General features: G+C 42.5%; 1 protein-coding gene across 7 annotated transcripts in view; it reads left to right on the forward strand.

Moving 5' to 3' along the window:
• Nucleotides 1–23,987, forward strand: part of DGKI (diacylglycerol kinase iota) — a 312,169-nt gene that overhangs the window by 202,981 nt on the left and 85,201 nt on the right. For all 7 annotated transcript variants that reach the window (XM_075940048.2, XM_075940098.2, XM_075940058.2 and 4 more), the window contains one exon: nt 17,507–17,607. In XM_075940048.2, the coding sequence (XP_075796163.2) occupies nt 17,507–17,607 (101 nt within the window). The remainder of the gene's footprint in view (nt 1–17,506; nt 17,608–23,987) is intronic.

The raw sequence follows: 23,987 nt of genomic DNA on the forward strand, positions 1-23,987 counted from the left end.
CTGACCCAAAAAGGAATTGGGTGGGTTGCAAGGTTATTATGGTGTGTGGGGTCGCAATACTGCTACCTTTACTTCTGTGCTGATGGATATGGCACTGTCCTCAGAGTGGCTGCTGGAATCCCAGCTCTGAAGACTGCAGCACAGAAGTAAGGGTGGCATAGCAGGGCATTGACACTCTTACTTCTGCGGTGCTTACTGCCTTCAGAAATGGGCACCCAGTCAAAAGACACCATTCTCTGGCCAGCCAGCTCTGAAGGCAGCATGGAAGGGAGGATGGCAATACCTTGACCGCCCCCCACACCTAAAACCACCTTGTGACTTCCCCAAAACTCCCTTTTGGGACAGGATCCCACATTTGAGAAACACTGGTCTCCACTGTGAAATCTGTATAGTATAGTAAACGCATACAAATGATCAGAGTTTATGGGGGAGACCAGATTTCATGGTCCATGACATGTTTTTCATGGTTGTGTAATTGGTAGGTCCATAGCCATGTTTATTAATGAGTTTCTAGTACAGTTTCCAACTAGTTATTGAGGAGCTAGAACTGTACTTCTGAACCTGTACTTGCATTTTTGGAAAATACATTTTTCTTATAAAGGTAAAAGTTATTTTTCTGATGGTCACACAACATCCCTGGGAATACTGGAGTTTAAGTGAATAGCATCTTTCTTTTATGAGTTTACAAGATTCAAAATTCAGATTTTTGGTTTTCAGTTTTAACCAAAACTAATTCAGTTCCACCCCATACTCCTAGCATATGGGTTTCTTGTTCTAACTGGTAAAAACGAGAAATTTACTCCTTTAGTGGTGCTGAACCAATTTGTGCTGAGAGGGGTGTTGAGAGGCATTGTAAACTCTGTATATAATGGAAACCACTTCAAGCCAAGGGATGCGGCAGCATCTCTTCTTCTAGCACCCAGGTCTAAAAGGGAAAGTTTATTGTTCTAGTTGGAATTGCACCAGGAAATAAAATAGTTCCTGCCTGGCAGTATTTTGACTATCAGTAATTCCAGTGTTGTAAACTGACTGATCTGTAGCCTAATCATTTAAGAATCCTACAGCTATATAAAAATGTGGAGAATTGGTGATTTTTTAAAAAAGTAAGCACACATTATCAAATATTGCTTTATTTATTCATTCCTATAAGAAGGATGTGCCTTCTTGTTGACCATGGGCACATTTAGAATAAAATCAACCATCATGTAATATGTCAACCCTATCCTTACAGCTTGACTTAAAAAACATTTTTTAAACTATTCAGTCAAATAAGAAATGTAATTAGTTTTGTATTAGAGAACAATGAATTTCAGGGCTGCCACTGTGAATATTCACAGCGGACACTTGATTCTAACAGTTACACTCAGACAAACATGGAACAGCAATATTGCTGTGTGTTGCAGTAAAAACAAACCAAGGCACTTCTATTTGTGAATATTGAACACTTGCCACAAAATGGACACAAATTGTCAGCAAACCATGAATTACTTGCTAAAGCATTCAGTGAATAGTTTTTAAAAAAAGAACAAATGCATTTAAAAAATGTAAAGCAGCTCATTGATATTTAACAAACCAGAAAATGTTCTCCATTCATCATGCATAATTGCTATAAGTTATTCATACAGCTCTAAGAGGAACATTAACACATACACACACACACAACCCACTCCCATATAACAAAACCAGTTGCACCCCTCAAAGCAAACCCCATGAAGAATCCTAGGAAAATGCTTTCTGCATGCCCTTAACAAACTTAGGGATTAAGGAGCAGGGGAGTGTTTTCAGGATCAAGAGCTATCCAAGGAGAGTGATTTCCAAATCTGGGTACTGTTAGACTGCGTATCCCAGCTGAACTCAACTGTCAGGATAAGGCAGAAAAAGAACAGTAACCTCTGAGACATACGGGACCCAAGCTAATTTGTAAGTCAAAGATATATTGCATCTTGAAATCTGTAAAAATAGATTAAACATGCAGCTGCACTATGACTGCCAATTAATGTGTCTGATAAATTGAAGTAAGAACCCAAGAGGAGTTAGGGAAATTTGATTTGGGTTGTGATTGCTTTGAGATTGAAATGCTCCTTGTCTGTTGGGTAATGTGTGTAAAGTACGTGTGTTCCAATGAGCACAGTACAGCAGCAAGGATTCTGTGTGGTTTCAGGGATAGAGTCAGCACCCTAGGTAGCCTTTAGATTTTCTGGAGCAATGTCTGTGGTCAGGATAAGTCGTAAATTTTGGATGGCAAAAAATATGAAAGAAATAATATACAGCGAGAGAGAGAGAGACTAAATTTATATGTTTTTATTAATTTTTCCAAATACAGTAGAGTCTTGATTTTCCGACCTTCACTTACCCCACATTCCATTTTATCTGACAGTGCCACCCATCACGTGATGGCAAGGGGCTCCAGGGATGCTTCACACAACAATGGCCTTGCTTTCCCTTTTTCTAGGGCTGGGCAGGAGCTCTGCTTGGCAGGTCTGCAGGGGCTCCCCGCAGCCCGGCACATGCAGCACAGGCTCGGCAACCTTACCCCCCCACCCCACGCCTGGGGCAGCTCACGCCTGCAGTGCGGGCTCGCCTGGCGGTCAGGTGTGCTGGGCCCGTGCCCTGCTTGCGGCTTGATCCTGGCTGTCCTGCCGCGTTAGCGGCTCCGCTTTTAGGAGAGGGCCCGGACCCGCTTCTCCCTCCCAAAACTTTGTGGACTGGGGAAGAGGGGCAGGAAGGGAGGGAGCCGCCCCCCTGCGAAGTGAGCCTGGCTCCCGGCCGGAGCAAGGGGGGAGTCCGGGGGCCCACCCCCCTGGGCCGAGGCAGGAAGGGAAGGTGAGGGGGGGAGTGTGTGGCGAGGGGAGGGGCTGCCGCCGCCACAGGGCTGAGGAGAGGCAGGAGCGCCGGTGCCTTGGGCACGTCCAGGCGGCCTGGGGGAGGAGGGAGGAAGAGGAAGGGGGAGGATGCGGCCCCTCATGAGGACGCATCATCTGGAATCCACTGGGAGCGGGGTAGGGCACGCGCCAACTGCCGCCGAGACAAAGAGCAGAGCCCGCGTGGGATGCCCTCCCCTTCAGCTGCCGCCGCTGCTGCTATTGCTGCTCTGTTCCCGCCCCTCGGTCAGAGCATGCCGGGCCCCCGTCCCACCACGAGCCAGCGCCGTCCGTATTATTCGACATTTCCGTTATCCGACCATCCTCTGGTCCCATTGAGGTCGGATAATCGAGACTTTACTGTACAACATACCAGATTCATCGTAATACCCAAAGTAAATAAAGTGAGTTAGGATCAAAGTTGGGGAAGGGAAGCGCAATACCTGTCTTCAGAGTCTGCATTAGTCATAGACCTCTAACTAGTCAGCCCAAATTGCTTTTTAATGTTCCAGGCATTCCCTTTCAGCAGAGTGCCAGTCGTGTGCTAGCTGTGAGGTCAGCCCTATCACTGAATTAGGCATCAGAATTTCATGGGGATTGACTTTTCCATTTTTTGCAGGATTAATTTTTTAATCACTAAAACTGCACACTAAAACTGTGCTGCCTTGTTACCAGGTAATCTCCAGCTTTCCAGAATATGAAATTAAAGAGGGAGGGCTCCAATATGGCATCCAATGTAAAATTGTTTATCTGACCCATCTCAGATTGCATACAGTTGTATTCCATTGGTTCATAGATAGATGTGTATCCAATCTCTGTTCTAAGCAACTCTCAAATTATCAATCTTTGGCAGAGTTTTTGAGCCAGAAAATCATGAAAGGATACTGCTGAGGAGTATTGTTTTTGCATTATGAACAGTAGAGTGTTTTGAATCTTGAATTGAATATAAAATGCGTTGATTTTTTTACTCTGTGGGTTGAGTACTCACACTTTTAGGCTACATCTAGACTGCAAGCTTCTTTCAGAAGAAGCTTTTCCAGAAGAGCTCTTCCAAAAAAATTTCTTCCAAAAGAGATTATTTACTGTTAAGCTCTGCATGCAGAAAAAAATGTTGTTCTTGTCTGCTTAGTAAATAATGAGTTTTCTCGCAGGGAGTGTGTGATGAGTGCAGCAATATTCACATCTTTTGTCAGTGTGAGCTACAAAAGTGCTAAAAGGCATCAATTTCTGATTTTAGAAATATGAATGTCTAAAGAAATCTCTGAGGCTGTGTCTACACTGGCATGAATTTCTGGAAATGCTTAAAACGGAATACTATTCCGTTTTCAGTTTTTCCGGAAAAGGAGCGTCTACATTGGCAGGCTGCTTTTTCGGAAAAGCCCTTTTTCCGGAAAAGCGTCTGTGGCCAATGTAGACGCGCTTTTCTGGAAAAGAGCCCCGATCGCCATTTTCACGATCGGGGCTTTTTCCGGAAAAGACTACTGGGCTGTCTACACTGGCCCTTTTCCGGAACAGTGTTCCGGAATAAGGACTTATGCCCGAGCGGGAGCAGAATAGTTTTTCTGGAATAGCGGTTGATTTTGTACAGTAGAGCATCGTTGCTTTTCCGGAAATTCAAGGGCCAGTGTAGACAGCTCGCAGCTTATTCCGGAAAAGCGGCTGATTTTCCGGAATAAGTGGCCCAGTGTAGACACAGCCTGTGTGTGCACATGCAGTACAAACTCTTTGAAACTGTCAAACATACTTACTATATAAGAAAAAGCATAAGGAGGACCAGGTAATACAAGACAGTGGAGAGGGAGTTAGAGAAAATGGTTCAATGTCTAAGAGCGGAAGTAAGAATCTGAGTCCTGGTCTACACTAGAAGATTGGCTTAAGGTAAACAACTCCAACTATGTAAAATGAGTAGCTGGAGTCATCTTAACTTAAGCTGAGCCTTGGTGGTGTTCACACTGCGAGACGCTGGCAGGAGCAAACAGTTCCATCAGCTTCTCATACTCCTCAGAAAATGAGAAGTACTAGATGCTGGCGGAAGCTGCCCTCAGCGTTCAATTTACACGTCTACACTAGAGCTGCTAAATCAAATGATAGAAGATTGACTTCTGGAGCATCAGTCTTCCAGTCAGTATAGATGTGCCCAAAGAGTCCCCCACCCTCCCACAAAGAATTATAAGAATTTGAGATGCTCATTTTTCTTTGTGTATTTTTCTGTTTTCAGTCTGTTGATTAGGTGGGCTAATATTAAAAAGTGAGTTTTCTGAAATCTTACCACCTCATATGGTGTCACTTAAGGCATGTGATGAGGTTTGCACTTGGGTAATGCTACGTTGGTAAGGTAGTGCAGTTGGGTTGCACGGGCATACTCTAGATAGTGTAAGGAAGAAGCTTAAGTCTGGCAGAAGTTGATGGAACATAAGCAAGAGCTTGATTTGCTGAATAGGTATGGGATTACATATGTGCCCATAGATAAGTACATACTTGCTTTGCTGAACTGGGGCCTAAGGAAAGAAATTAATATATTTTACAAATGACAGGTTTGACTCATAATAATAATTTACTTCAATTAGTTTGTGATTTGAATGAGTTAGACTCCCTAGCAAGATTGGTTTTAGAAGATTTGTGTTTGAAGAGACTTCAGGAGGTCATCTAGTCCACCCCCCTGTTCAAGGCAGGGCCAACCCCAACTAAATCATTCCAGCCAGGGCTTTATCAAGCAAGGTCTTAAAAACCTCTAAGGATGGAGATTCCATTACTTCCCTAGGCAACCCATTCCAGTGCTTCAGCACCCTTCTAGTAAAATAGTTTTTCCTAATATCCAACCTACACCTCCCCCACTGCAACTTGGGACTATTGCTTCTTGTTCTATCATCTGCCACCACTGAGACTAGCCTGACTCCATCCTCTTTGGAACCCCCATTCAGGTAGTTGAAAGCTGCTATCAAATCCCCCCCTTGTTCTCTTTTGCAGACTAAACAAGCCCAGTTCCCTCAGCTTCTCCTCATAAGTTATGTGCTGCAGCCCTTAATCATGTTCTTTGCCCTCCACTGGACTCTTTCCAATTTGTCCACATCCTTTCTGTAGTGGAAAGCCTAAAACTGGATGTAATACTCCAGATGTGGCCTCACCCATGCTGAGAGAGGAATAATCAATTCCCTCGATCTGCTGGCTGTGCTCCTAAATGCAGCCTAATATGTCGTTAGCCTTCTTGGCAACAAGGGCACACTGTTGATTCACATCCAGCTTCTCACCAATTGTAATCCTAAAGTTCTTTTCTGAAGAACTGATGCCTTACCAGTCAGTCCCCAACCCTAAGTTTTAAGTTCAGGACTCTGCGCTTGTCCTTGTTGAACTTCATCAGATTTCTTTTGGTTCAGTTCTCCAATTTGTCTGGGTCACTCTTGACTCTATGGCTGTTTGGAATTATTCTCTTTGATAAAAAACAATGTCTAGTATATAGCAGAGTAATGAATTAGCAGTAGGACAGGAAGAAGATAATTGGCTGTGTCTAGACTGGCAAGTTTTTCCGCAAAAGCAATAGCTTTTGCGGAAAAACTTGCCAGCTGTCTACACTGGCCGCTTGAATTTCCACAAGAACACTGACGATCTCATGTAAGTTCTTGCGGAAATGCTATGCTGCTCCCTTTCAGGCAAAAGCCCTCTTGCGCAAATGCTTTTGCGGAAAAGTGTCCATGCCAATCTAGACACTCTTTTCCGCAAATGCTTTTAACGGAAAAACATTTCGGTTTGCGGAAAATCATGCCAGTCTAGATGTAGCCAATTTAGTCTACAGAGGAGTTGTCCCAGTATATTTACTGGAATCGATTGAATGAAAGTACAGTTGAATGAATGTTGATCATTGCTAATTGTAAAAGAATTAAGAGAATGGTAATCTCTGGTATTCCTTTTTGTGTAGCAGATTTCTGGGTTAGCAGTGAGATGCTCATGATCAGCACGAATCTTTATATAACACTCAAATGGATTTTCAGCCATGCTGTATCTTCTGTGTGAATACTGTTGCAGTGCAAAAGGTTGTAAATCTAGTGCTGGACCAGAGGTTAGAAGGCATGGTGGGGGACTGGCCAGATAACTGTTCCACTCCGTTGACCCCTAGCTCCCAGAATAATGCTTTGGGACCCCCATCAGCCCTGTGCAATTTACAGCAGCCCAGAAGCTACTTTATATTGTGTTGGGGTATTGAGTCGGCTGCAGAATGGGCGTACTGTTAGTTGGCATAAAACCTCCACTTCTGAATGAATCACGGCTTGGCTGAATCCTGGTTAATTTAAACTTGCCTGTTCAGTGGCACTCACTTCTGTGAGATTTGATTCAGGCAAATAACTTTAGCAAGGATTTTTGTTCTTAACTTCTCTTGGAGCAAGCAGCTGGCATGGCCCATTGTCAGAGACAGGACACCAGCTAGATGGTTCTTTTCAATCATGGCAGGTCTTAGGTTTTAAATAGATAAGAGCTGTCAAAAGCAACCTAATCTTTAATAAATCATTTCCAAGCTTTGCCAATGAGAACTTAGCAGTGAGGTTAATTTCTTTTTCTCCTTTGATTGCTGTTATCCTGCTCTTGATTGTTCTAAACACAAGGACATTTAATTAGTTTAGCATGTTTATTTCTTCTTCAGGAGATAGGTAATTCATTAATTTGTCACTGCAAACATGCCTCAGAGGAGTTTTGTGTTTTCTAAAGTATAGTACTTTTCAGGGAGGAAGGGTGGGGGGAGAGGAGAATAGCTGAGGATGCTGTTTTAGTGAATCCTATTAACAGTATGATTAACAGTATTTGCCTAGTTAGATGTGACCTATATTCAGAAAGATCTGTGAAAAATACTCACTGGATTCTAAAGTTGTTTTTTTTTGACCCAGTCCTCTACCTTTATGCAGACATAAACAATGAGAATTGGTTCATAGGATTTCTAAATACTTGGAATGGGAGTTAGGTGTGTGTATCACAAGATCCCCACTCCTCTGCACCCAGTTGAGTCAACCTGATGTCTTGGCTGAAAGTTGGTGTGGCAGCTCCAAGATCAGGAGCCAACCTGATCTCTCCTGTGCTCTCTTTCCTGGGTGACTGGAGGCTGAAACACACAGCTGAGGTCAATCAGCCATGCTCCAAAGAGCATGATTGGTATCATCCCACTAAAAGAGCTGGATGGGCTGCAAGGGGGTCAGAGCTTCATCAGGAGGTGAGTGTGTCTTATTATTAGATGGAAATACACCAAGTTTGGATGGTGATTGCCACAATATGCATGCGTGTGCTGTCTACATGAGTTCAGACACAGACAAAGGACAGAAAGCATTACTGATCTGGTACTTACTTCTCCATATCTGTGTCTGCCTCCACAAATATGAAACATACATACATATTCTTGTGGGTACTTTTAGAACCTGGTGTATCTCACTCTAAGACACACTCATCTTTTGATTGAGCTAGGACCTCCAACCCTGTTAATCACCCAGCACTTGGCAGGATGATGTCAATTGCTCCACTTAGAGAGCATGGCTGTCTTAGTGCTGTCTGTCTGTCAGTACTTGGTCCCTCAAGTTTCTAAATCTGGGCTCTTTAACATGCTTGTCAAGTTCACAGGTACAGAATTCCAGGTATGCTGTAGTTTAGATTAAAGACTGGTTACTGTTAGATAAAATGTGTCACTTCTCTAGTAAGCAATTTCCCTTAGGGGATTAAAATAATTGTATCTCATAAACTGAGTCTTTTTCTAGTGTGATAAAAACCCTGATTCTTGCTGTACACCTTGAATATATTTACTCCTTGGTTCAGGGAGGGGTCAGTGCTGGTGCGTGAGATGAGAGTGGGAGGATCCCACATCAGGGAGAAAAAATGGGAAATGATTGTTTGTTTTTTTAAATTACAAGGCAGGGTTTGTATTCCGATTAACAATTTCTGATTAGGAAAGAGTGTGCAGGAGACCCACTGTTTTCCTTTCATAAATGAAGAGTTCAGTCTGTTGTCACTCTACATCTGCGTTTCTTATTATGTATTGCTCTTCATGGGAAAGCCCTACATGTAATAATTTTGTAATAAGCAATTTCAGAATAAAAATTGTGAAATAGCTTATTTTGAACTAGCGTGTCTACACTGATTGGCGCCTCAATTGCATATAAAGCCCCCTGGAAGCGCTTTGGGCAGGGCATCAGGACAGCAGTCACTTCCTGGAGCTGCTGACTGAGGCTAGCGGAAGCTTGTGCTTAAAGGGACCTCCCCGTACAGACATATCTTAGGCGCTTCTACATTGCTTACCTCCTTGAGGGACAGCAAAATCTTCCCACTGTGTGCTCTGCTTGCCCTTGCGGATACCACAGCACTTCAGCCATGGAGCCAGACCTGCTGGATAGCAGTTGTCAGCTCTTAGACCTCATGCTGCCCCTCCTGATGCAATTACTGCCCATGTTGCCCTTGTGGCTCTGGAGGAACAGGATCTGCCGCTCCCTGCAGGGCATCTCCTCTCCTCTCTCTTTGTGCTGCTCATGCAGCACAGCCCCTCCCACTCTCCCCTGCACATTGTGCTCTGCCACTTCTGGCAACTGAACACCAGTTCCGACTGGTGGGACCGGATCGTCATGGAGTGGTGGGATGACCAGCAATGGCTCTGGAACTTCCGCATGAGGAAGAACACCTTCCTGGAGCTGTGTGAGTGGCTCACCCCTGCCCTCTGGCAATGGGACATCCACATGCAACCCGCCATCCCCATCCAGAAGTGGGTTGCCATCACACTGTGGAAGCTCGCCACGCCAGATAGCTACTGCTCTGTCAGGAACCTGTTCAACATGGGGAGATGGACCATCGGGGCCGTGCTCATGCAGGTATGATGCTCTTGTGCTATTGTCTCAAGAGGGTGGTGAAATGCTGGAATGGAGTCTCCTAAGGAAGTGGGGTTGGTGGAATTTCCCTTCCTCGTAGGTTTGTCAGTCCCATCTTCACAAAGCCCTGCCAGGGGATGGGGTAAGTTGGGTTGATCCTGGTGTGTGGGAAAGAGGATTGGATTCGGGGAACTCCTGAGGGCCCTGGCAACCCTGTGATTCTCTGTTTGTTTGCCTCCTTCTACAGGTGGTGAGGGCCATCAACACCTTCCTGCTGTGCAGGGTCATCAGCCTGGGCGACGTGGACCACCACCAGCTTTGCTGCCATGGGCTTCCTCAACTGTGTGTGTGTGGGGGCATTGACGGCACCTACATCCCCATCTGGGCCTCTGACCACTGGACATCGGACTACATCATCCGGAAGGGGTACTTTTTCATAGTCCTGCAGGCAGTCGTGGACCACTAAGGCTGCTTCAAGGACATCAGCTTTGGGTGGTTGGTGAAGGCGCATGGTGCCTGCATCTTCAGGAACTCCAGCCTGTTCCAGAAGATGCATGCTGGCACTTTTTTCCCTGACCGCACGTCTGGGTCAGGGATGTGGACGTGCCCATGTGGATCATGGGGGATGCAGTCTACTCTCTGCTTCCCTGGCTAATGAAGCCCTACACTGGGCACCTTGACCCCAAGAAAGAACGTTTTAACGCCAGGCTCAGCAGGGCCCATGTGGTTGTGGAGGGTACCTTCAGCCATCTTAAAAGGAGGTTCCATTGTCTCCTCACCTACCTGGACCTTGGCAAGTGGAATGTCCTTCATTTGGTGGTGGCTTGTTGCATCCTGCACAACCTGTGTGAAAATGAGGAGGAGACGTTCCTGCCATGGTGGAGGGCAGAGGCCGAGCAGCTTGCAAGGGTCTTTGATCAGCTGTGCACAGCTGCCATCCAGCAAACCCATCGGGGGCTATGAACATTGGGGAGGCCCTGAGAGAGAGTTTGAGCCAGTGCCAGCTATGAGACTCTCTCCTGGGTCTCTCCACAAGGGGCCTCTGCAGTGCCCCTTTGTGCCTTTTCTCCCACACCCCTGCCCTCCTTTCCTACTTTCCTCCCCCCCTCCCCTCCTCCTGCAGACATAATAAATCACACTTCTGGGTTTGGAAAGAATAAACTTTTTTAAAAAAAATTTGGGGTAAAAGTATCTGGGGAGGGAATGGGGAAAGAACCTGGGAGGCAGGAGGAGCAATGTTCCCTCTAAGCTGCATTGCAGCACAGCTTCACAGGTGATTAATCAGCCCTGCCCAATCAGTCAGCTCCATACAGGGAGCTCTGAGCCTCTGACAGGGCGGGCTTGATTAATCAGCTGTGAAGCTTTGCTGCAATGCAGCTTAGAGGGTACACGAGGAGGGGAGAGGAAGAAGTGGGAGGAGCGGTTCAGGGATGAGGCTGGGACTGGAACCTGCCTGGAGTATTCCTGCTGCCTTGTGTGTGGTGCCCTTCGTGGCCCCGGGGCGGGGTAGTGGAAGAAGCCAGAGTGATGAGGGTGGGAGCTGGGGCAGGAGCAGCAGCAGGAGTCGGGGGGCAGCTTGTGGACTGCTCTGTGGCGGCTGCCAGGCAGTCAACGGTGGTGCTGAAAGCTACACACACACTTTGGACCTGCTGAAGCAGCTCCTGTCAGATGGTGTGGCACAGTTCTAGGTCTGTATCCAATCTGCGGTCCTGCTGCTCCACAGACCGCTACAGGGCCCATAGGCTGGCAACGTGTTCCTGCTGCAGGGCTCCCTGGGGTTGCTGGCATCTGCAGGTTTTGTGGAATTGGGAGGCTAGTGTGGGAGATGTGGCTCGTGCCTCACTTGCAGCTAGTCCAGCTGTGAAGAAAAGTGAGAAGAGCAGTTATCCCAGGAGACAGGGTGCATAAAGCGTAGCCCTTACCTCTGAGGTGACACCGAAAGGTGTCAGGTCAGATGAAGGTGAAGTGCTTCGAGCAAGGCCCTCTGTGGCTTAGAGAGTGGGCCCTTTCCTGCAGGGGCACGGACATTCCAGGGGGAAGCCTCACTTACCTCACGTCCCAGGGACAAGCAGGCAAGGGAGGGTGCCAGGAGCTTGTCAGCGGGAAGGGGGTGATGGGGCGGCTCGGCTTCCCTCCCTGCCGTGCACATGCCGGGTCCAGCAGTGGCAGAATCTCATAGGGAGACGACTCATAGGGAGCCTGCTGGAGGATTGAAGGGAAGGTGTTGGAGAGGGGGAGTGTGCGCAGCAGATGCTGCTTGCCAGGGAAGTGCTGCTAGGGTCCCCTCCACTTCCTCCCTTTCCCAACAGGCTCCCGTGGCAGGGGTTTAGTGTCCCCCACCTTGCCACACTTGCCTGGGAGTGGATGTCGCCCTGAGAGTTTTGTTCATTTCTATTTTAATGTATTATATATTCTCTGAAGAGTACACTGTCTTTAGAGAATCGAAGGAAGCTATTTAAACATTTTTATATAGAAATTAGGGCTGGCTGGAAAATACCAATTTTATTTTGAGAACAAAGTCTTGGGTTTTGACATTTATTTTCATTTTTCATGGGAATGAAAATGAGACTTCAAAAATGTTATGCAAAAGAGATAGATGTGTGCATACACTGAAGCACTCACCCAAATATAGTCAATAGTTCATTCTGTTGATTTGGGGCAGAAACTGCCATGAGATGGCCTAACCACAAGACTCTAAAATCCATCTCTCACTTTCTTCATCTCTCCTGTTGGTGCCATTTCACTTTGTATAAATATGTATTAACTAAGCCAGAGAGAGTGTGATTTTTCTGTTTCCCAAGGGTTGTTGGTTATTCGGGGTGATTCTCTCTCTTGTTTTGACCAGAAATTCCACCCGACCCCAAGCAACGTTCCAGATGAAAAGTTATTAAAGAATTTTTTTCAGCTATGTTTTGTAGAGTGGTCACTCAAGTCATGTTTGTTGAATGAATGGTGATCTCTTTATCTGAAGTAATATTGTGATGTGAGTTTGTCTGGGGCTTGAAAATTTTTCTTCCTTACTTTACACCTGGAAAAACACTTTTTTTTGCAGTGTTTGCAAAAAATAAACTAATTCAAAAATTAGATTGAATTAATACTATGGATAGTATTCAGTGATATTCACAACCTCATTTACTAGCTTTTTCATAAACACTATGTGAGCTAAACTCGGTTGTTCCCAAGCATGATTGTCTAAGGGTAGAGTATTTGTGCATATGTGGACTAAACATGGTTTCTCACATGAATATTAATGCAAATTGTAGAAGTATTTATACTGGAGCTGTTTGCTCTTTTATCTTAAAAGCACTTTTGGACCAGGAACCATCCAATCAAGTGACAGGAACAATACCACACTGTATAAGTGACTAATCTCACAGCATATGCATGAATGACAAGTAGTGAATATTGGAAGCAGTTGCTGTAGTGAATAGTAAGCAATGCATCACAGTAAATTTTAAATGATCAAATTGTTAGAAATGAAAGTGTCTTTTCAGGTAATTCATGAACTGACAGTGGGGATAAATTCACTGAAGATATAGTTCACTGTGAATAACTTGTCAACCTCTGGAACTGGATGTACTAGATATGACTAGATTTTATTTAATACATAAAAACCTTGCTACTGAGAAAGTATCTTTTAGCACTGCAACTTCCAATATTAGCTGAATGCTACTAGATAGGTTTTTTTTTTTTTTACAAAGAAGTAACATCTTGTGGCTTAGTGTTATCATTCATCTTGAACATAGCTAAAATGGCATGTCCTATTTCTTACATGTTGCATATTTTAGCTGCTGTAACTTACTTTTTAAATATGCATTTTAGTGCTACACTTCTTTTTTTGTGTGGGGCTAAGGGGGCAAGAAAAGCAATTGTGTTGATTTATATCAGCAAACTGCCCTCTAGTGACTGAATTGGAAAGGAATTATGTCTGCTGAAGTCACATAGTATATTGCAAGGTTATGTGCTTGTTATTTTTCAGTAGAAACAAATTCAAAGATTCACCATACAATTAAAGCAATGGCTTTTGTAGAATTTAGAAAGCACTTTCTTGTATAAAGATAAACTTAAAAAACAACAAATGGTCTGGTAGCACTTTATAGACTAACAAAACATATAGATAGTATCATGAGCTTTTGTGGGTACAGCCTACTTCTTACTGCAGAAGGTGGGATATGGGTTGTTTTTTCATACCTTTCCTGAGCTCCAAAGATTATTTCAGACTTCCCATTCGCTATAAATCTCACTTTACTCTTTCAGTTCTGGGTCTGAATGTGGAAACATAGATTGAACTTCTTGCATTTGGGGGTCCCTGCTTCTCCTTACCCCCTTTCTAATTTACAGAACAAGTATGGTACAAATAGAACCAGTGTGACTTGTCCCAAAGCTGCACTACTAATGTGCTCCAACCTTGACATGGTAGGACCAAGTGTGTGTATGAGAGCGTAGTTTTGTCTCTTTGCTTTTTCATTCCCTGGACTTCATGCAAAGAAAAGTCATTAGGGGACTTGCAGGTGGTGCTGTCGGTGAGATATTGAACAGTGACTCTGGAGAATGGGGTTCAGTTCCTGACTTTACCAAAGATTTACTGTGTGATCCTGAGAAAAACATTTCATCTCTCTGTGCCTCATTTCCCCCTCTCTAGAATGCAAATAATGATACTTAGTTATTTCTCAGGGGTGTTTTGAGGCTATATTAATGTTTAGTGAAGCTCAGAATGATGGTCACGGGAGCAATAGCAATACTTCTGTAGACTGAAGGTCAGCTGCCCAATGGCTCTGTGAGATGTTTTAGCTGAGTGCCTGGTAAACAAGTGTCCATATCACATAAACTACCTTTGTAACTGCAATCCTTATGGAGAGAGTAATGTATGGGATAGGACAGTGGTGTTCAACCTTTTTCTATAGTGTGACCCCATGTTATAATAGATACAAGTTTGGCAATACATACCTTGCCCTTCTTCATAGCCTAAACGTAAAGGATATTACAACTCTCCTCCTTCCTCCTCCAGGTCTGTTCAGAATTCCCAGGCTGAGTATCCACATGCTGGGAGACTGAATTATCTTTATAATCACAGAGTTGGTCCATAGATTAATGTTAAAGCACAGTACATTAAGGGGAAGCCATCATTTCCCCTTCACATGCTGTACCTGCGGACAAAAGATGTCAGATTTCAGGAGTGTCAAGCTGTCACTTTTCACAAATGCTAATAAATTCGCTGAAATGTGTTTTCTTTCCTTCAGACAAAGACAATGCAATTAAATTCTTATATTTCCAGACTTAAACATTTTATTTTTTTTCTAAAAATAAAATCTTGGGCAATTTTTGGAAACCCATATTTTATATGTCTTGCAAGGGAACATAGCTTATCTGACTGTCCGATTCATTTCTCTGCCAGCCTGCTGTCTGACACTAAATTTATTTGACAAAAAGGAACTAAAATCTAATTAGAGAGAGATTGTTTCATCTATGTGCTCGGCAGCCCCCCATAGGTCTGTCTCCGTGTTGGTTTGCCTCACTGTAAAAACTGCAGATGGAGAGAGCTGGTTATACGGAATGTCATAATGCCAGTTAACTTAGAAGGATGTCCCCTGAAGCTGTGCTGGAAGTTAGTAGCTCAGCTGTCTGTCAAATAAACCATGACAAGCTTAGCTTGTGCAAAGAGAGCTTCCTGACATCTTTGGACACCTGGACACCACAGCTCCTGTCAATCAGCATGGGAAAAATGTGTTGGTAGCTTATATGTTGCAAAAAGCATCACTCTTCCTGGTGTTGCCAGTATTTATGATTCCTAATAAGTTGTACTTTGTGTATTTTCAAGAGATTTGTATCATGGCTACAGAAACTCCTGTTTTGAACAGGAGTTTCTTTGATAAAGCTCTTTCCAGTGTGTTGTCTTATTCTCCAGTTACAGGAGAACCCTGAATTCATTATTCTTTGTCACTTTCCAGGCAAAGACAACTGTGCCTAAGGTGCTTATTTAACTGGGACTTCATTTTCAGTTGCTTTCTTTTCATCTATCCAGCGGTGACACAACTGCTTATACAAACAGACCAAAAGTATATGATAAGCTCGCACTGAATACTTGCTAATTGCCATCTCAGTGGATTTACCAAGACAGGTCAGACACAACATATTTTGTTAAGTCAGCTGTATTTTCAGTCAAAGGCATAACAGCACACTTGTAAAAAGTTTACCTTTCTGAAACACAGCTAGTATGGAGATTGGTTTTCCAACAAGTAGAACAGTTGCTGTAGCTCAGATGTAGTGGAAAAGAGAAGGACCGAGTAGAAAACTGTGTCAGGTGTATGGAATCATGTCTCCGTATACAAGTATATCTATGTATAATAGTTTATTTGAAGACCGTGTATATATTAGGTGTTAGCAACATTGCCAGACTGATATTACTGGTATCTTACTGAGAGAAATGTAAGTAGGTGGATGGTATATTGGTAACTCACAGAACAGAAAATTGATTCCTAACTTTGTTTTCCGTTATGTGACCTTAGAGAAGTCATTTAAATTCTCCATGACTCAGTTTCCCCATCAATAACATCGATATAACATATCACATGGGATGCTGTGAAATGTAATTCATTATTGTATATAAAGCGTGTTGTGTTTATTTATTTAATGAGTGTGTGTGGAATACATGTACTGCAAGGAGGGCTTCCTTGACAGGTCTTTGTCAGTTATGTCAATCCAACCTACAGTTTATCCCCCTAATCCAGACCCTATAATCCTCAAAAACCTCCTGTTGTAGCATCTTATATCTGACTTATGACAGCCCTGGCTATTCTAATCTTAGGTCTTTCCTGATCAGAGGCTGTCAATTACATTTAATATGGGAGGTCTGGTGTCCACTGGGCTCTGGGATGAGATCACCGGCCAGATTGCCTAGACTGAGAAAGAGCAGTGCTCTAACCCTCTGCTCCAGCTAGCCCTAAGAACTTCTTCTTTTGTTCTGCTGAACTCTTTCTGGTGGAAGAACAAATAGTCTGAAATGTGGGATATGATTTAAAAACTGAACTATTTCCAAAAGTAAATGTAGCCAGGTTACTTTAGCGCTTAGTCAATAGCTCTTTGAATGGTAAGCGTGGAGTCAGAATATGGCTGTTAAAACCCAATTTCCCAGAGGTTTTTAGTGCCTAAAGATGCAGATAGATGCCTAGTGGGGTTTTCAAAAATGCTTAAGAAGGCTAGGTGCCCAAAGTCCTTTGGAATCAAACAGAAATTAGGTATCTAACTGGCCTTGTCATCTTTGAAAATCCCAGTAGGCACCCACCTGCATCTGTAGGCAGCTAAGTACCTTTTGAAAATGTATGAGTCATGTTTGTGACCCCTCTTCCCTGCACTTCACTAGGCACTTAACGACAAGTCCTGAGAATTAGGCCTATGTACTCTGAGGCATCACATGGGTTTGGAGGATGGTATTGTACCCTCAGTTATACTTTTGCTGTCACATTGACCTTTGTGGCATTGCCGCCAGGTGCACAACGACAACTAGTCTCTCGGAAAGTGAGTGGGGGCATCAAACTAGAAGCTATAGAGACCGGAAAATAATGTGAATCCAGACTGCATAACAAGCAAGGCCCCTTGGTCCAAACATACTGGTCACTTCACTCTGTAGTGGGGAGTTATCAGACTCTGTTAAAATCTTTACTTTACTGATGGAAAACAATGTGCCCATGGGGTGTTGGCTTCAGTGAGGTTTCTGCTTTCTCCCTCTCCTCATTCAGAAAAGTCTATAATCTCCCTGTGCTCTTCCTCCTTTTTTTCGGAGACTACTCTTTTGCTAACTGTTTTTTTTTCTCATTGCAGTCCCCACTCCATCCCCGACCGGCTACGGATCCGAGTGAACAGGATTAGTTTACAAGATTATGAGGGGCTGCATTATGACAAGGAAAAACTGCGTGAAGCCTGTAAGTCAGTAGGACCTCACTGGGTGATTTCTTTCTTTTGCCAGATAATGTGTGTAATAGATCTGATACTATAAAAAGTACAAGGTATACATTATGCACAGCTTGTACATGCACTATAGAACTGTGTCCTTAATTAGTCATGAACTTTGTATGTTGCTTACATTAAGCATAGAATAACTGATCCTTGTGTATTGACCATATATAGACTTGGACAGTTGTCATATGTCTTTTACTGGGCATTTGTAATTGAAAACTGCTAGCTGACTTTTTTAAATCAATGTCTCCCTGGTGGCCATACTGGATTTTACTTATTTTTAAAGATTCTGTAATTGACTTAAAATTTCCAAGTCAAAGGTTTAATTATAGGATTCATCCTATTTTGCCTAGCAGTTGCATTGGCGTCTAGGATGGTCACAAACCAGACACATTTGTCTTTGTGGGTGAATCATGCAAAGCCCTCAGCATGACATACACATAAAATAATCAGTGTTCTCATTTAGTGATTTAATTACCACATTCAGGGTGTAAAACAGTCAGCCCATTGCATTGGCATCACTGATGACGATGATCCACACACTTAAAAATGAAGTCCTTTTCCTTGATGACATGTGGAATCATTAATCAATGCGGGACACTGCTGCTTGCAATAACAGTTTAATAGAGTCTTGCTCATGCATCTGGCTCATTATTCATGTTAAATTACAAGCAGTCTGTTTGTTGTGTAACAAAGCTGTAGCTCCCTCTATAATACAGGACTCCCCGGTAATTACAGGATGGCAAGCCTTTTAATTGGTTTGCTTATCTTATTGTGGAAAGATGGCTATACTGTTACAGTCTCTCTCTCTCTCTCCCTGCTCCCTGTTTCCCTGCTCACCATCACTTCTTCCGGCAATGGAATTGAGATGGTCAGAATTTTAATACAGATTCTGACAGCCTCTTTTAAGCTCTTGCTGGTAGATTTCAGCTATAATTAAAGCAATTACAGACTTCATCAGTGGGCTGATGTGAATTATAACAAGATGATGTCTGTGATTTGGTGGAGTGGAATTTCTATTAATATTCTATTAACTTAGGATGTGAGTCCAATGGACCCTAAACAAAAGGGACATCTATCTATCTATCTATCTATCTATCTATCTATCTATCTATCTATCTATCTATCTATCTATCTATCTATCTATCTATCTATCTATCTATCTATCTATCATAGATAGAGAGATAGTTATATGAAGATCTATATCTATATCTATGCATTTATATAGGAGAAAAAGTTATTTTGGATGAATTGATGCCTCTCTTGAATATCTTTTTTTCTATCTCACACACTCTCAGCATTTGAGGAAAGAAAAATATACCTGTTGTCATTAACTTTAAAAAACCCTGTTTTAACAAACAGTTTAGAAGATGAGCTGCTGTTATTATAGTAAATAGATATTTTTATCTTGTTTGTTAGTGGTGAAAAACTCAATGATGCTATTATATGAAATGTCTAGCAAACAATGTAAGAGTGTAATGAAAGATGTGGCAGATCTCCCATCTGGATTTTGTTTGTATGGAAATCTGGCCATTTGATGGATTTTTTTTGTTCATCTTCATTCTAAAAATTTAAATTTTGACATCAAATACTTGCAATAGCTGTTGTCAGATCGTGGGGATCGTTTAAATATTATCCTACTCCTTCATCTCTTCAGCCTGCTGCTGGAACTTCTTGCTAATTCCATTTCTATCCCCAGTGCTGGTTCCCTATCTTCTCATTTTTCATACAACTTCTCTTTTCTCACCAGCCTTTTCCTGGTCCATGATCCATCTACTCTCTTTCTCTCTCTGTTCTTCTCTTTCTTTCTTGGAATGCTTTTTGTAAAGTAAAAATGTCACACAAGCCCAGTGCCCCTCCAGCTGCCCCACTAGATCAAAGTAAAATAGATAACTAAAGACATACATCTCCCCCCCTTACAATATTTAGGAAAGTCCTGTGTGAATATCTAATTATTGAAATTTACCCTAAAAGTTAACACGTTTTTACTATATTGGACTAAAACTAAAAGCTAAATACTTCATATCAAAATTGTCCTAACTTCAGGTTGAATCTTGAAATGAAGGTTTCAATCTAATCCCAATCAAGCTTCCAGGAAGAGAAGAGTTCTCTACAGCTGCCACTAACCAAATTATTATATAAATTATAGTCATCTTGAATTTTGCACCTAGGAAAAAGATTTGTCCATGCTGTCCAGGGAGCATAATGGCATAACCTCCCTTCCCAGTTACCTTGTGACATATATTACACATCTCCATAAGAGAACTATGCTAATAGCAAAACATTGTTATATCAGTGGCCTATACAACCTGAGGGTGTGGCAAGAAATGAGATTGAAGACACTTGGCACTTTCACTTATCTGAGAAGTGCATCTAAGTATTTTCTTGCATTCTAGAAGTGGGTTATTGAATATAAATAAGATAATTATAATAAAAAAGTATGATATTTTACTCAGCTGTCAAAAGGGGGAAAAATACCCTTCCTCTGGACAAATGGAGAGGTAGAATTTTGCAAGGCTGATTTTAAAACCTAAATATACATTCCAAAGAAATATAGCTGTTTGTTTGCTGCTAGGTGGAGAGACCTTTGTTATAGGAATTCTGAGTTAGAGAGGCTTGCTTTTGAAGTGCCAATTGCTCTGCATCAGGTCATGCCCTCACAATAGCACCATGATATTCAGCAGCATGTATTTCTCACTCTGTACCAATGTGATTCTCAGTCTACACATCATTCTGTACTGTAACAGAATGAACATGAATATAGAAAGTCTAGAATGCCTCAGTTACTTACCACTTCTCTGCTCTTGCTGCCTTAATAAAAAGCCAGCAACAAGAGGAACACAAAAATCAGAACATGAAAAGGAAACCAGTTAATAACCACGCACTTTATTATCCCTTCAGGAGCACTTTGGGAAAGCTATTAAGATTTTTGCCTGTGACATGTCTCCATAAGCGAGTTTTGGAAGCTCTGACATCAGCGTAACAATCTGAATCACCATAACTCAGAGTAAACACATTTCACTCTCCTTGTGTGCTTGAAATACTCATTTGATTCTATCTGCTGCTTCATCTAAAATTGAATTTTCCCCCGTCTAACAACTTGTCATACAAATAGTTCAGTAAAAGATTAATCTATGCTCTACTGGAGGTAGAAACCTCATTTCGAAAACCTTCTGAGCAATTAAATGGTGTTACTCTGCCCTCTGAAGGGCACGGCCATTCACACCTGATTCTGTCTTTGTCATGCTTTCCTTTCCTTGTTGCTTTAGCAGGCATTTCACCAACATATCTTTACCAAATTACCTGCTCCTCCTTTCCCCCTGCTCCATCTCTGGTGTCTCTTGGTTTTGTACTTTTTCCTAACTACCCCTGGATATTATCCATGGAATGATAAAAATATAGGGGGTATCTTACACTCTACAACAAGGAAGAGAGGGTAGCTTCCTGACTATTCAAACGTCATTCTTTTGAGAATGGTGTGTATGTGTGTGTCTCATATGTGCACACACATGTGATGCAAGTAAAGCTGAGCAATTTTTAAAATAAATAGTTTATTTACTAAAGAATATAGTTGTAGACTGACCCGGAAGAATCTGTAAATTTGACATGAATAGTTTTGATCATATTTCTCCCCACTCCCCAGTAACTTAGATGCCATTCACAGTGCAACCAGGGAAGAAGGAGTCATATAATGTTTAGCTCACTGATTTGAGCAGTAACTCTTGGTGTGGGAAACTTGGATTCAATTTCCCACCAGGGAGTGAGCATTTGAACTTGTAGAAGACAGCCTGAGCCACTGGGCAGATCTTGGTCATCCCGTCGAAGCTGTATCACTTTTTTATAGATAATTAAATGATCATTTGAACAGGGACTTAAACTGGATCCCCTACATCCTAAGGGAGGGCCCTAGTCATCAATCTGCAGTCAAAGAAAATAATATATATAAAAATGGTAGAAAGGAGATGTTCAGTAATAATGTAGAAAAACTGTAAGTGTCCATTAAATATTTCTGTTTTGTATTTGAGCAAAACAGATGATATAGTCATATCATATAACAAGATGAAATATTTTCCATCCTGATAGTAACTCAGGAGGATACTAAAGAGCAACTTCTATAATTAGGTATTTCTAAATCCACACATCTAGATAACTTGAATCCAAGAGTTTTAAAAGAGCTGACCGAGGAGCTTCCTGGAAAATTAATGGTTTTTTTTATAATTCTTGGAACACTGGGGAAGTTCCAAGTGCCTCAAAGAGAGCTACTGTGCTAGTATTTAAAAAGGTTAAATGGTATGATGCAGGTAATTATAGGCCTGTCAATTCGATGTCGATCCTGGGTAAGATAATGGAGCAGTTGATATGGGACTTGATTAATAAAGAATTAAAGGAGAGTAATATAATTAACGTCAATCAACACGGTGGTATGGAAATAGATCTTGTCAAACTAACTTGATTTGTGTTTTTTGGGATGAGATTACAAGTTTGGCTGATGAAGCTAATAATGTGAAGGTAATATACATAGACTTCTGTATTTGACTTGGTAGCACATACAATTTTGATTAAGAAACTAAAAATATACAAAATTGAGATGGCACACATTAAACAAATTAAAATTGGGTAACTTATAGGTCTTAGTATCTAATGAAGAGAACAGGTCAATGCAACAGATGAATCTGGATTGTCTGGGTAAGTAGGGCACAAGTAAACAATTTTTGTTTCAATATTGCTAGATGTAAATGTAAAGAACTAGGAATAAAGAGAGTAGGTCATACTTACAAGATGGAGGACTCTGCCCTGGGTAGCAGAGACTGTAAAAGATTTGGGAGTGGGATATGGTATAATTATCTGAACATGAGCTCCCAGTGTGACGCTTTAGCCAAAAGGGCTAATACAGTCCTTAGATGGTTAAACAGAAGAATCTCACATAGCAGGAGAGAGGTTATTTTACCTCTTTATTTTATATTGGTTCAAGCACTCCTGGAATAGTGCACACTGCCAGGACCCACAATTCAAGCAGGATGTTGATAAATTGGAGAGGGATCAGGGAAAAGCTATGAGCACGAGCAAAGGGCTAGAAAAATGCCTCTTGGGAGGTAAGTCTAAAATGCACCTGGGAGGTGCAATTCTCTGCTTGTGTAGATGTACAAGTGTGGCTGTGGCTGCACAGCTGACAGCTTAAGCTAGCCACTTAAAAATGTACCCAGGGAGTGAGTGAGATTGTAGTCAGGTGGCTGGCCTGAGCTGTTGCCCAGGTTGCTACAATCACATAGTGGTAGACTTAAGGAGCTGGATCTGGTTAGTTTTAACAAAGAGAAAGTTAAGGGGGCATCTTGTTCAAAGTCCATAAGTAGCTACATGGAGAAGAAGGAATGGCTAATGGGCTTGTCTTTCTGGCAGTGAAAGGTATAACAAGATTAAATGACTGAAAGCTGAAGCTAGACAATTTCCCTGGAAACCAGGTGTACATTTTCATCTGTGCAGGTAGTTAACCGTTAAAGCATCCATCACAACCCTTGATAAATTCTTCTATCATTGGCTGCTTCTTTGAAGCAAGGTTGGTTTTAATTTTTGTGAAGAGGCTTTCTAAGTTCAAACTAGAATTATTTTGGAGGACATTCTATGGCCTATTATGCAGGAAGTTAGACTAGATGATTGAAATGTTTTTTCTGGCTTTTGAGTCTATGAGTTTTCTTTCTCTCTGGCCCAATGACTATTGTGCCCTTTCTGTCTGAGGTCATGGAGTCATGAGGGTCCCCCCGGGAGCAGGAGGAGCCCCAACCCTCTCACAGCCATGCCAGCCAGCCAACTCCAGCCACCCCTGGGCCATTGGCCCAAGCACTGGGCCACCTCAGTCAGCCCCTGGCTGCCAGCTGGAGCAGAGCTCCAGCAGCTTCAGGAGAGACGGGGAGTGAGGGTGAAGTCTCAGGGTTGCATGTGGGTGAGTTGAGGACATGGGCCTGGGTTAGGGGAGGCTTAGCTTCCCCTGGCCTATGATACCCACCGTCCATGGACTATTCACTCTGATTATGAATAATTGTGAATTGCCAGCATAAGTAACATGGAACGATATTTCCAGACATGGAGAGTCTGTCTCATTCTTGGTATGTCCCTGGATATCTTCTCTGCACTCTGCATTTCTTTGTAACTGCAGGAGGGTTTAAGTGAAAGTTGGGTGATGGGGAGGAGTTGAGTTGGAATTAATTCCACTTAACCTTTTAATTTTTATTAATAAAATCCTTTCAGATTATAACCATCATCGGTGCTTTCCCTCTTTCCTATTGTGGAGCAGAAATTCTTGCCACTATATTTGCATAGGCAGCAAATATTCACAATTTACTTAATGAAC

This window comes from Pelodiscus sinensis, chromosome 1, assembly GCF_052426305.1.
Source record: "Pelodiscus sinensis isolate ZL-2025 chromosome 1, ASM5242630v1, whole genome shotgun sequence".
In the NCBI taxonomy this organism is placed as follows: domain Eukaryota; kingdom Metazoa; phylum Chordata; order Testudines; family Trionychidae; genus Pelodiscus; species Pelodiscus sinensis.